At 39.9% G+C, this 14529-nt stretch overlaps 1 protein-coding gene across 1 annotated transcript in view; it reads left to right on the top strand.

The window, feature by feature from the left end:
• The first annotated feature begins 6814 nt into the window (after positions 1-6814).
• Positions 6815-14529, top strand: part of LRP1B (LDL receptor related protein 1B) — a 1076743-nt gene continuing 1069028 nt past the window's right edge. The window contains exons 1-2 of the mRNA XM_054970106.1: positions 6815-6917; positions 7299-7421. Of these exons, the coding sequence (XP_054826081.1) occupies positions 6815-6917; positions 7299-7421 (226 nt within the window). The remainder of the gene's footprint in view (positions 6918-7298; positions 7422-14529) is intronic.

The following is a 14529-nucleotide window of genomic DNA, read 5'->3' as shown; positions in this document are numbered from 1 at the left end:
AAAGGGAGTAGTTTTTTGCCTACCTTGCACTGCTGGGATGTTTGTTAACTAGGTGTGGTGTTGTTGTTAATAGCCTGGCCACTGGTAGGATAGGATCGAAATGTGCAGGCTGGTGACCCCCTTTCCGCATTCCCATTAGGGGAATTGGGGTCTGTCAGGAGCAGCTGGTGAGGCTGTACGGCTGCCAGCTGCGAGGGCAGACTGCCTGGTGGGGACCCTGGACAAGGCCACCCCCAGGTTCCATGGCTGTGGGGGATGGAGCTTTAAAGGGGAACCACTTGCCTGGTTGCCCGGTCCCAGCCATCCATCAGCTGGAACATCCCTGGGGCAGTGGGGGCTCGCCCAGACAGGTCAAGGTGGAGGTCCGGGAGGACCCCAGGGCTTGACCTGTTGGCGCAATGACAGGTTGAGTTATATGTTATTAATAAAGTGGCCCTTATTTATACCCCAAACCTGGTCTCTGCCTTTTATTTCAAGTGGGGGGGTGGAATATGTATCTGCTTGCCGATCAACACTGAGCACACGGATGCTGGAAAGGAAAGACCTTAAAACCGTGGCCTGGAAACTCTATTTTTCTCCCCCCCCCCTCGCCCCCTTTTTTCTTTTGTGACATCCAGCCTGATGAAGAATTCTGGAAAGCTCAAAAGCTTGCACAGTGTTTTGTGCCATTTTGGTTGGTCCTGATAAAGAGGTCTTAAGTGGATTGCGGTTTATTTTTAGATTTGGATTTTCGACCAGCGCAGCAACAAAATACTTTTCAACAGAACTAAAGCCCAACATGTGGAGAGATGTGTCCAGTTGCCTGAATGATTACACAATTGGCAACCTGTTGCTACCTTTGGCTGGGTGGAAGGATAATAATGTTCTTTAAAGCCCCTGAAGGCATCTTAATAAGCACATTCCAGGCTGTGATGAGCAGAGAACCTACCATGCTATTTATGTTTTGTTTACTTTACAAAGTGCTAGCATATGGGAAATTTGATTTTGGGGGTCTCAGACTCTCTGAGCAGATGGAGGTTGGAAGCACTTTGAAGATAGCACACCAATTACCTAGAGGGTCTGAAGAAAGAATGACTGAAGCAAAAGGCAGAATACAGAACTTTCAGACGGATGCATTTGGGGGCCTCAACATGAAAGTGAGTGAATAATATGAGAACAAATGGGGAATACTAAAAAGTACTTCGTGCGGAACATTTTCAAACTATTCAAACATAGCTATAGTCAACGTTAACTTATTTTACACTAACATTAGCATTTATTCTAGCTTCCGGTGGGCTCATTTACAGTCTTGTGAATGGATAGCTTTTGGAGAAGAACTTAATTTTCTTTTCCCTGTCATTCTTCTAAAAAGCCCTATTGACCTTCTCCTCCTAATTTATATTCACCTAGCTGGCAACATTAAAGATACCTCTGACCTCAAACAGAAGATGTGATCAAAGGCAAACGACCTTTACTGCTTACCCTAATTTTGGGTTTACATTCACATTTTCAAAGGCCACTTGTGTCATTAGAACAATAATTTCCTAGCAAGCTGACTGGTCACCACCTGAATTTTAAAGTGGTTTCTTATAGTGGCCACTTTTTAATACAGTAGAACAAACTTTTGAATTGCATTAAAAAAACAATTTTTTACAGTAAACATAAATTTATGGCATGACGATGAATTAGTTAATTTTTAGTTTTCCTGATTAAGTTTTATCTGAATTCATGGGAATGCAGTATGCTCCTAATTAGGGGTTCTCTATAAAATGAATGATTTTGTACTATAGAAATGGCACTTCTCCTGCTTGTGGGACACATAGCAACTCTCAAGGGCTGACAGAGGCTAGGATGAAATGGTAAATCTGTTAAAAAAAAGTGGTTCCAAACAGCTGCCTTTTACCATTTAAAAAACCTTTGGGAGTTTGCAGGTGACATGCCAAGTTTGATCCTCTGATACAACATGGAAGAAAGCTAATAATAATTAGACTGAACAGGTAATCTAATACAGCCCTAAACAGAATTTCACCTACCTAAACTGGCTTAAATGGGTTTAATAAGGTGTAACTCTGCTAAGGATTGTACTACTAGTTTGTTATTTTTAAATGTAAAAGTAATGTAAACATTTGTGACCGCCTTATTTTACACTGCTCAGCTGTATGGGAGCTTTAGCTATGATGTAAGAGGTAAGGGATGGCTTTGGAACGAACATCCAAAAGAAGAATTTTTAAGCCCAGTTACAATATCAATAGAATATTTTAACCTAGTTGCAATATCAGATGTAATATGCAGAACTATTAAAACCCTGTACTTTCCAACAAAATGTAGCTATTATAGCACAAACAGGAAACAGCACATAATCTGCGATAGTCATATTAAGGCCATGGGAGACAGAGGCTATCCACTAAATCTATCCTTTAAACAGGTATTTGAAATTTCTTTACATTCTATATTCATTTAGTTTGAAACAATAATGAGAGATTTTAGTGTATATAGCATTAGATAAAAAGTCTGCTTCGCCATCTGTTATTCCAAAAAAGATGCATGTAGGAAAAAAGCGTCCACAGCCCCTTCATAACCCACCCACAAACAGCATGGGATCTGCTTCCACTAAGGAGTGTGGGCACTAATCCAACCAAAGGTACAGCACTAACTGGGTGAAAACATCCATGTGATTCAATATGAGTACTCCTGTGCAGCTGAAAATAGTTGTGATGTTAGATGTAGTCTTATTATTGGATAAATGATCTAACGTGTTTACTCTGATAATCTGGAGCAAATGTTTCTTCATAGAGTGCATCTACAGACCTACCTGGGAGGTAAATGATTCCAGTGGTATATTGACAACACAACATTAAACTATGTGTCAGTGCATACTCTCTGAGAATCTGGAACAAGTCTTTTCATTGGAGCACCATCATGTATATTCATAGGATTTTCACCAAGTGAATGGCTGGCCTAAAAATGGATTAATCTACAGGTTCTACAGGAGGCACAGAGCCTGTAGTCCGTCCGTCCATCCTTCCTTCCTTTCTGTTAGTAAGAAAGGAACGGTGCAATTTTTAGATAGGTGCTAGGTAAACAAAATGATTGGCCAGACCAAGGCTGAATACAGCACATATCACTCATTTGTAACAATATAATACCAGAAATTGGAACAAAAGAGTTGGAAAGTGAAATAAAACTGGGAATGAGGAAAGAAAAGTGGAGCTCGTCCACATCCAGTATGCCCATTTATCTCCTACAAACAAACATAATACCAAATACCAAATCCTAGACATTTCCTTTTGAACTAATTGAGAACAGGCTTCACATCAATAATTGCAAATGTTGTTGTCAATAAACTCAGTCACAAAAATAGAACTCTACTTTTTTCTAGAAATGACATCAAGCTTTTCTGTCTTTTTACCTTTGCCTCACATAACAAAGGTATTTTTTCTCCCTCTCTGACTCTCATTATCCTTGAAATTGGTGATAAGACAGTTCTCTCTTCATATATTTCTTAGCCAGTTCTTCCATTTACTTAGACATTTATGTTGCTATTCATAGGTTGCTGTCATGCATTTCTATTCATTATTGCAGGCATTAGTCTGGTTCTGATGAATTTTGACTGGCAGTAGAAATCAAGGAGGGAAAGGGGTATTTTATTAAAGAAGATAAAAGTATAAACTATAATGAAATGTAGCTGAGAAGAAAGGCGTCTAACTTAATGGTAGTGATGGTTCACAGTCTTTTGTGTCCTTCAGCTACCTTTTCTAGCTTTCACAGCTGTTAAGATCCACAGAATTCTTACAGAGATTCCTACATTTTGCCCCGAACAAACATGATCTTGGAACATCCCATCCCAGAACAGAAACACTGACAGTGTAATCCTAAGAAGACTTACTCCAGTCTAAGCCCATTGCAGTGTAAGTCTGCAAAGTTCAGTGAAATGGTAGTTGGGATTCAGCCCCAGTGAATTTACTGAACTTCTGAGTAAACATGCATAGGATCTGCAAGAATTCTTTGAACTGTCAACAAGCATGTAAATATTAACACCTGTTGTTCTGGGTTTGTGAACGAAAAAGTAGGGTATATTGTCGAAGGCTTTCACGGCCGGAGAACGATGGTTGTTGTGGATTTTCCTGGCTGTATTGCCGTGGTCTTGGCATTGTAGTTCCTGACGTTTCGCCAGCAGCTGTGACTGGCATCTTCAGAGGTGTAGCACCAAAAGACAGAGATCTCTTAGTGGCTCAGTGTGACACTGAGAGATCTCTTGTCTTTTGGTGCTACACCTCTGAAGATGCCAGTCACAGCTGCTGGCGAAACGTCAGGAACTACAATGCCAAGACCACGGCTATACAGCCCGGAAAATCCACAACAACCATCGAAAAAGTAGGGTGTTTTACCTCTAACCTGCAGATCTGCTGGCTGGATCATTCTTCATTTTGACCATGACACTGAATGTTGCCAGCTGATGGTTCGTCACTGTTAACTGTAAAGAAATCATAGCCTGTTCATGCACATTCACTCCTTATGATAGGAGGCAGCAAGAGCAATTTACTTTACGGGAGATATGGCAATCATCTTGTAACCATATTGCATACACCAATAGTGCATATTATTATATTTGGGGTTCTAGCAAACTGCAGTATGTCTGCAAAAGCCTTCTTTGAGAAATATGTCTGAATCAACAACTGAGTCAGAGCTGTGCATTTATTGCATTAAAATTGATGGTTGGGAGAAATATAACAATCTTGCAATACATTGTTCATACAAATTGATGACTCCCTTCAGTGAACTGGCCTTTGTCATCACAGACATTATAAGGCAGTTTAAGTTTGCTTAAAAACTAGTTCCTCACCAGACTGTTCTGAACATAAATAGTACTACTAATATTGCTATAAAGGCTTTCCTGCATATACTGTAGCATACTACTTGCAGTTTGTAACATTATGAAGGCTCAAGGCAAGTAAGCAATATTTACTCACTAATAGAGGATACATTTCCCTTCTGTTTTGGTTTCAGGTATATTTTTGAAAAGTAGTACACTAAAGAGACATTTTGAGCTCCTTTAAACTTAACCTTCACCATGTGATCTATAATCCGGAATTTTAATTAGCATGTAGATTTTTTTAAAAATAAAGGCAAGGTGGCTTAAAACAACATTTGTTCCCACCATTCAGCAATCTGGTTTGCTTTATAAGTGCTTACATGCAAAACATTACTTAACTCTTCTACTGAGCCAAGAAAATAGTGCACTCGGTATTCTTAATAAATCAAAACAGTGAGCTACCTTGTAGGTAGAAATTCATCCATTTCAATGAGCCACCATTGATACTTTCAGAAACTGACCTTGAAAATAGTGTATCTGGGTACCAATAAAATAAGTAGGGTGCTTGTAACAACCTGCTCCAAGTCCTGTTTCCCAGAGGGATAATATGTAACTGTCCCTAACGTTATGAAACAATAAGAATTTTCTTCAAAGCTTAGAGACTGCTTTAGCAAGCACACCAGAGGCACTTCAGTGCCCTGATTACACCAATGCTATATATAACTGTTGTCTGAGATGACAATTAATCCCAGTGGATTTCACAACAGCCTATTTTGTTGTTTAGGGGTTTTTTAAAAAAGTTTTTAAATCTCCTTTACTGTTTAACTCATCTAACAAAGGAATAAATACCGGAAGGCTTTAAAAAATAATTATGAGGCTGAAAATTGCATGCTGTGGCAAAGAGAATTTATGCTAAGATAAGTCAGTTGATCAGCCATTCATGTAAGCTATGTACAAGCATATAGCACAGTAATTCATTATTGAGGAAATTAACATATCACTTTGTGGTATGATGGGCTAATAAGAAAATAATAGCAAATTGATGGCATGTGATGAATGGCTTTTTAAAAACTTACTTACTTACGTGTTGTTTTTTATCCTGCATCTCAATACTATGGGTATTTAATGCAGCTACAACAGATGTACAAAAGACAAACATAATAATTTTCTTAACAATGTAAAGCAAAAGCCTTAAACCTGTATGTCATGCTAAGGGAGATATATCATCAGACCAGCCTGTAGATGCCAAGCTGGCCATTAATTCACATTTCTAATCATGCCCTGAGAAAAGGGATCTTTTCTCAGGAAGGAGAGGGCAATAAAAACTGGCAGGTCAGTACACCATTTGCTCAAACTGACACCTCTCCTTGTATGTTTTTCTAGCCTTTGGGTGTCAGTATAAAACCAAAGCCATAAGAGACATGATCTATGTGCCTGAGAGCAGTTTGGTCATGGAATTAGGGAGACTGGTCCTAACTCCCTAGGAGAGAGGGAAATCCCGCCCCCCCCCTAAGAAATGGAGAGGGTTTTAAAAGGGCTACAGCCTTTTATATATGTGGTTCATCTGCCGGGGAGAAAGGAGGGAGGTAGAGAAGGGCGTGTCTACTCCCTGACTCTCCAATAGGGGATGTATACCCATCCTCGGTGGATGTCCACATATTTTTTCTCTCTTGCAAATAATAGTTAGACATTAGTAACTTTTTTGTTCTTTTCTTTTTATTAGCTGTTAGCCTAGTGCCTAGTATCTTAGTACATACTGTGTGCTGTCTGTATTTTGTATTCTACTGTAATCCAATAAAAATCTTTCTTTGGTTAAGTGGCCACTATTGGCCATTCACCAGCAGTGCACCTACATTAGGTTTGCCAGTTTTCCCAGGCAACTGGAGGGGGGGGGACGGAGGAGCGGTACTCACTGGTGTTCTTTACTTTGCATGTGCACAAAGCACACACTTGCTTCCAGGCTGAATGTAATAATGTCACTGTTGGAAGTGATGTTGTCATGCTACTAGCAGGAGTGCCCCCATGCTTTGCCTGTTTGGGGCCGAAATTGGCCCTGAGCAAAGCAAAAGAAGCTGGGGAGAAATAAAATTTACCCTGCCTAACAAGCCTTTCCTCTTTGAAGGAGGCAAAAAGGAAATAAACCCTCTGAGGAGCAATCTTTGCCAGCTCTAGATAGGTGAAACTGTTTCTGCTAAGATTGCATCTCCCTTCACTTGACCATCCTCGTGTAGTTTGTCTTGTGTAGAGAGACTCTCGGTGAGCACTCGAACTGTAGTTGCCTCAGTCTAGTCTGTCATCTGTACTACTTTGGTACATCATCCTGATAATTCTTCACCTGACTTGTTTTATAACGACCTTAATTGTAGTTATTTTAGTGCTGAAGAAGTACATTTTGTGTTGTTTTATGTATTTGTTTTACATTTCCATTTCATTGAGCAGACACATTATCATTTTTATTTCCAACTATCCATTAATCATTTCATTATTAACATTTTCTTGTTTACAGAAGATCACTTGTGTGACGTAGGCGAGTTTCTTTGCCATGATCAAGTGACCTGTGTGTCTCAGAACTGGCTCTGTGATGGAGAACCGGATTGTCCCGATGAATCAGATGAATCTGTTGATACCTGTAAGTAAAGGAGGTGGCTTCTCATTTGGAACTGTAATATTTCTGATGGTTAGGTTCAGTTTTAAAAAGTGGATTCTGATTCTTTTAAAAATATCCTCAAATGAGTTTTCATGGCGTAGCAGGCTTCGCTCATTGTAGAAATATATATTGAAAGAATGAAGAGGTGTTTTGTTCATGTCTCACTTTATAATGAAGAATATAATCCAAGCATATGTTCCATATTTCCTTTCTGACCTAGTAGATTAGCTACAGAGGGCAGGAGCAAAGGCAGACAAAGGGAGAAAAAATTAATAGTATACCAAATGTCATTTGCAACAAAAGTAAGAGGAACACGGAGACCTCAAAGGGAAATGGAAAAGGAGAAAATGAAAAAAGGGGTAATAGGTGAAAGAAGCAAAGTATGAAAAATGTCAGAGAAGGCTTTAATAAAACATGTTTAATCATCATCATAAAAAAATCTTGTTTTTCGTGTGGCCAAGAGCTATTAGAGACCAGAGCAGAACCCTTCAGGCTTCTCCTCATGATTTCAGTCTACTGATGAGATTATATTAAAGCTTCATATCCTCTTGTTTCTTGACTGAAGAACAAATTGAGGATTTTTGTTCTGTGGCCAGTGATCAAACAGCAAGAGTTTGGGGGTGAGGAGGATGTCAAAAACTAGAAGTTGGTGCAGCAAGTTTCTTGTGCCAGATCAAGCAGATGTCAGTCAATTATAGACTCACATCGTCAATCTGCATCTAGATTGGCTGACCGATCTGTGGGTCAGTTTTCAAACAAGTGAGATGCTGTTTCTGCTAGGCTACTTTCAGCAGGTATTTTTAAAAGTGGTGAGTAACTACTGTGTACATAGGAAGAAGTATAGAAATAAATAAATGATAATAAATAATAAGGGAACCTTTAAAAAAATCTATCATTGTTTGCACTATCATTTATATCAGATTTGGCACATTATTTACTGGGGTAGAAGAGATTCCCTTTTGAAAGAAGAGGTGGCTTGACAAGCTTAACTTTTAGATTGACTGCTGTAATGAGTTTTGTGTATGTCTCCCTTTAAAGGTAATTAAGAATGGCAGTATTATGCTCTGTTGCTTACCGGGAGCATAAAGATATGCAGCCTGTTTTGAAGTAACTGCAGTGATTGCCAGAAAGCTTGTGGGCCACATTCAAGATACAGTTCATGGTCTGTCTCCTGTACACTTTAGAGATTTTCTCTTATACAAGTTTTCATGGCATTTATATTGAACAGGATGCACTCCACTATGAGGGCCTTCCCTTCACGGAATAAGAAAATTGGCTGCGAGTAAGGAGTTTGCTGTGGTTTATAGATGCTCTGTTTTCTCTCTTAAATGGCTTCCATGGAGATACATCAAGATGGGTAGCTCTGTTGGTCTTTCTGTAGAAGTAGAAAAGAGCAAGAGTCCAGTAGCACCTATAGGACTAACACAATTTGTGGTAGGGTATGAGCTTTTGTGAGTCACAGCTCACTTCTTCAGATACTGCAGGTATCTGAAGAAGTGTTTGAGGGTATCTGAAGAAGTGAACAGTAATTACAAAAGCTCATACCCTACCACAGATTTTGTTAGTCTCATAGGGTCTACTGGACTCTTGTTTCTTAAATGGCTGTTCAGCAACTATTTATTTCTTTTAAATGTGTTGTTTTAATACATTTTCATTCTTACAGTTGATGTTGTTTTTTTTCTATTTTTATGGAAGCCTCTTCAAGTGCAGAGAAAGCAAGTTGGAAATGCTTCAATTAAATAAATAAAAATAAGCCTCTTTGAGCTGTTGTCACACACAGAGTATCTACAGCAGCCTCTTATGCTAGTACTTACTCCAACTTCATCCTTCCCATGAGAATCACTTACTACTTAGCATAAGAGCTGTTAAAAATGCTAATGCTTACCACTTGCCAATAATGATGGCACACTTCATTCTGAATTTAACCCAGGCGACTCTGTATTCTGGATGCACAGCACACTGAACAGCCATGTTCAGGACAGGGGGAAAAACACCATAAAAGTAAACGCAGATTGATTTTTTAAAATGGAGGGGTACACTTCTGGAAGCAGGCTGGCTCATGTAAAGAGATGGCTGCTGATGGAACAGCAGCTACTGCTCTGTCTTCCATCTTTTTAAACTGCACACTTTCCCCAAGTTCTTTTTGTTTAATTTGGAGGAGATTGCTTTCTGCAGTCTAGAGTACAGTTGCGAACTAAGGTTTTTCCACATACTGTGCATTGGAAAACCAGGTGTTGCTTCATGGTTGTTGCCAGACAACTGGTTGATGGTGGTTTCTTGTGGAAATATCCAGAAAAGTGTGTGTGTGTGGGGGGGGGGGAAGGCTTCCACATCAAGATTGAAATTTAGGAAAGGCTAAAGTTTCTCATGCACAAACATTACTTTTTGTTTGGCCAGGCAGCTGTTTCTCCTTTTCATTTCTCTGGGCTAGTTTCCATCTTTTCTGGGCTATTTCTTGCTTTTTTTCCTCCCCCAAGAAAGGAGAACCCAGTTTTATGCCTGTTTGGCAGCTAGGGATCCCAGTCCCCTGGTAGGATGGGGAATCCTCCACCCCCATCTTCCACCCCCTCTGCTCACCTTGTTAGAGAGGATGAAAGGAGGGGGGAGGCAGGCCAGGAGGCACAGGAGCACTGGGCAAAATGGCGTGTGCATGCACCCCAGTGATCCCAGTGATGTCACTTCCAGTCCAAAACTGGAAAATGGAGGCCGTCGTCACACGGGCTTCTATTTAGCGCGAAAATGGCGCAATTTCCCGGCAAACACCTACCTTATTCCAACACTGATGCGATTTTCTCTCTTCTGCTTTGTGCTTGATAGTCGCGATATTTTGTGCCTCAGTGTGAATGCCTCACATTGATGTTTTTCACCTCGCCATGCCATAGGCCCACCCTTTTTTTCTCTCCTCAATCCCAGAATCCATTTCTCCCACAACTCCCCCTTTTTTTTTTGTAATAATGTCCTTATATCGCTATAACAACATCGCACAATGAAAATTTTCTGCTGAAGAAAACAAGTAAAAATGACTGAATTGCCATTAGAGAAATTTTTATTTTAACCCAAAACCACACCTCGCTAAAAATGGCCATGTTCAGTCATTTTCCGTTTTTGTTTAAAATTACGATGTTATAGCGATATAATGCCTTTATTTTTTTTGCGCGGGAAAATTTTAAACTCCGCAACCATTCTATCCAACTTCCGCTTTCAGTTTTGCGTTACCGAGAGGATCTTAGGCGCGGAAGACTGCAGCCTCATCCAGCTGACAACAACTTCAGTTGTGCACATGGATTTCAGATTATTCAGGAAACAGCAGTAGATTAGGAAGCTAATGTTATTCCGTCATAGCGGAATTAAACGCCAAAAAAAAAATTTTTTAAAGGGGGAGGAGCTGCTTCTGCACCCATTAGAGAGAACGGAACAGAGCGCTTAGGTGTGGACAGCTGGGAGCGCGAAGAAATGCGAGGTGACCCAAAGAAACGTTACTGTGCCGATATCAGCGATGACGCTATATGCTGTAAATTTAACAGAACAGATGCCCGTGTGATGACGGCCAGAGTCTCAGGGGACCAATTTTGGCCTCACTGAGACTCCATGGCTTTCAGTTTTCAACCAGAAGTGACATCATTAGGGCCTTGGGAACATGTGCATGTGTCATTCCACCACATGCTCTGGGTGCTCCTGTCTGCATCCCCCCCTCTTTCCCTACCCAATGGCCAAGTGAGTGAGGGATGAAAAGTAGAAGAATTGCCCGCCCCACTTGCTTTGCAATCCTCTGTCCCCCACTTTGATGGTAAGGAAGGCTGGCTACCCTGTTGCCAACACACTCACTTAATTATACTATTTACATAGAGACTACAAAACAGAGCTCCCCCTACATCCAGTTGCCGAGGCATCTTTTGTTGTATTGCTGAAGCTTTTTTTCTCTTGTTTGATGCTGGTGCTGAGCAAGTTTTCACTTATTTCATTTGATGGTGCTTGGATGAAGGATGTTTAGTATGAGATAACAAGGAAGCTTTGACTGACTCTGCATTTGCCTGCAGTAAACACATAAGGATCAGTTCTTTTTTGATTTTGAGGGTCAAATGAAGATCTGCTTGGAAGCCTTTATTCCCATGCACCTAATTAGATATTGAGCTCACTGTGCCTGTTAATCTCATTAGCCTGTTCTGCTGTGGTTTAGAGCTTGGTGTGGTTTAGGGCCAAGGCCCCATCTCTGGTTTGAACACATTTTGAGGTATCATCTTAGTATCCTTCTATACCGAATTCTAGTCTCTACAGTGGCTAGTCTTAAGGAGGTTCACAAACAAGGTATGGAAACTGTATCTGTCCCATTTCATTTGTTTCTAGCATCAGGTACTCAGAATTATTTTGCTTCTTATCTTGGAGGTTCCATTTGGGCTACAAGGTCATTGACAGATCTGTAGTAGAACAGGTTGAAGGAGTTTTGGTGGGCAGAGCTTAGAATGTGTTAATGGAGTGACTTGGCAGGATAGCTGGGACTTTATGGCATTCCTCCTTTTTGGAAGTATTAGTTATTCCTGAAAGTCACTCTTAGTTTAATTTATTAACCAAAGATTATTTTAAATCTTAATCAGGAAAATCTGTTCCAAAATTTCTCACTGCACCATATTGTTCTCCTTTTCATTTCTGAAGTGGGAGTATTTCTAAAATTAATACCAGAATTAGATCATACATAACATGCCATAGCTTTCTTCCTCCCCCCCCCAATGTATACCCCTGCAGTAATCAAAGATTTTAAACATGATTGGATGTGTGATTGTATCAAACTTTTCTTTGAATCAGTATTTTATTGATGTGCACATATGTTCCCATGCACTGCTATAAAAGCACAGATTTTTTGTAAGACAACTATATGTATGCTGTAAGTTTTCTTTTTTCCAGAGGTTTACCAGTGTGCACATGTACATCAGTCACAGAGAAAGAAAAAAAAGACATGAATAGAAGAAATGGAAAGCTATAGCAAACACCACATGCTGTGCAAAATTCATAAATAAAATATGAAACAATAAAGAAATCCTAATGCTTTGGAAATACCGTCAGGTAATTCCGAATTTCAAAATGAGAGAGATGAAGAGAATCTCATTGTAGTTTGGGTTTAGTTTTTGATTTTTTAAAAATTCAGAATGTGGAAAATGCCTTTACATTCTCATTGCACATTTTCATTTTTAGAGGTAAAAAATGGTTGCCTATTTCCCTGTGTAGAATGAGTTGCCAGCTGTGGGCTGGAAAATTCCTGGAGATTTGGGGGTGAATCCTGGGGATGGGAAATTTGGGGGAGGGGAGGGACCTCAGTGGGGAATAATGCAATAGATTTTACCCTCCAAAGGTCAATTTTTATTCCTGGAAATCTCCAGGCCTTACCTGGAGGTTGGCAATCCTAATGCAGAATTTGTATGCATCCTCTCTTCTTATTAGTTCCAGGTTAAAGTATGCAGTGCTTCCAACGATAATTGTTAATGATTTTTCATTTTCCTATTCAGTGGAGTTTGCCTGTCTTAAATGAAGTTCCCATTTTTAGTTCAGAAGAGGACCAGCTTCTGACTTGTGCATCATACAAAATTCAGCAGTCTTATGAGTTTGGCAGTGAGTTTTCTCAATATCCCATAGAGAGAAAACTAAGCACTTAATTTCAGCTAGACAAATTCTACTGGATAAGAAACGGAAAGTCATGAAAACTAATACCATGATCCTTCATGCATTATATAATTGCTATAATTTTCTATCTATTATCCAACTGTTGATAGAACTGTGCAGGCTCAGGGTTTTTTGCCACCGTAATTCAATATATAGCATATCTATCAAAATTTTTATCCAGCCCTTTCTCCAAGGAGTTTAGGGTACTCAGTTCTCTTGTCTCCATTTTATTGTCACAGCACAGCACATTTTTTGTCACAGCATGTTAGGATGAGGAAGTATAGCTGGTGGAAGATTATCCCGTGAACTTCATAGCTGAGTAGTGATTTGGACTCAGGTCTCCCCAGTTGTAGTCCAATACCCTAATCATTACATAACTCTAGCCCTATGAATCCTTGCTACAGCCAGGTCCTACCAGAAGCTGCTAACCACTTGTGTTTTCCTATATGTGTCAATGTATAAGTTACCTGGTTATGAAATCTCCTTTTAACATATTTTCACCCATGCTTTCCCAACAAAAACACTGTAAGGTACAATGTATAGAAGCTAGCCTTGCCTTTTTGAAACCATAATCTAGGATAACACTTATTGAAACAGCAAACGGCAGGGACATTGTTTCCTGTGCTCAAGTGCACTTATTGATGGGAATCAAAGAAGAATGAAGAGTTTAATGGGGAAACAATAATGGATTGGACAACTCCATTGACATTGTGCTATCTTCATTTGATGTGTTTAAGGGGTATTGATTTTCTCTCTTTAAAACACCTGTTTCTAAGGACCATCCTTGCACTAATTTTTCAAGCTTATCTCTCCATTTTCTGTCTTCTATGCCAGGCATTCTGTTTTCTTAGACTTTGTGAGATATTCTACCCCAGTCATTTTTGATGGCCCCTTCTTCCCTTTGCACCCAGCTTCTTCTCCAGCCTTTCATTTCAGCCTAGATGCTTTTTCACTATGGGGCCCAACAGTTCCTGTTCATCAAGCTACTGTCCACCCCATCTGCCACCCTGTCTCAGACACCTTTTTCTCCCCAAGGCTCCTATTTGCTGTACCTGGTATGAGACTTTGCCAAGTCAGATTCATCTTTCACAGAAGTACCAATATCATGTTATTGACATATGCTGAAGTCACTGAAGAATTCACAGTAAACTGGCCAATAACAAACAAAAGTAAGGTTTTAAGTATTGCACGATGGGATGCTTTATAATTCATGATGAGTCTGTTGGGGGAGGCTGGGAGTTTGAACCAGCATTTCTGATGTTCAAAACAAACACTCAATTGCTTTTTGTCCACAGAGGACAAAGCCATCAGCTGCTGTTCTTTCACAATGTGATCAGAATTCACAAACAGTTGTTCTTAAATGCTGCTCTAAATGGATCAGTTCCCTACTATGCTACTTTAGCAGCTATTCTAATTTCAGCAATGTTGTTGGCATTCC

This window comes from Eublepharis macularius, chromosome 2 (assembly GCF_028583425.1).
Source record: "Eublepharis macularius isolate TG4126 chromosome 2, MPM_Emac_v1.0, whole genome shotgun sequence".
Lineage (NCBI taxonomy): Eukaryota > Metazoa > Chordata > Lepidosauria > Squamata > Eublepharidae > Eublepharis > Eublepharis macularius.
The sequence above is the reverse complement of the archived record's forward strand: the minus strand, read 5'-3'. Positions and strand labels throughout refer to the sequence as shown.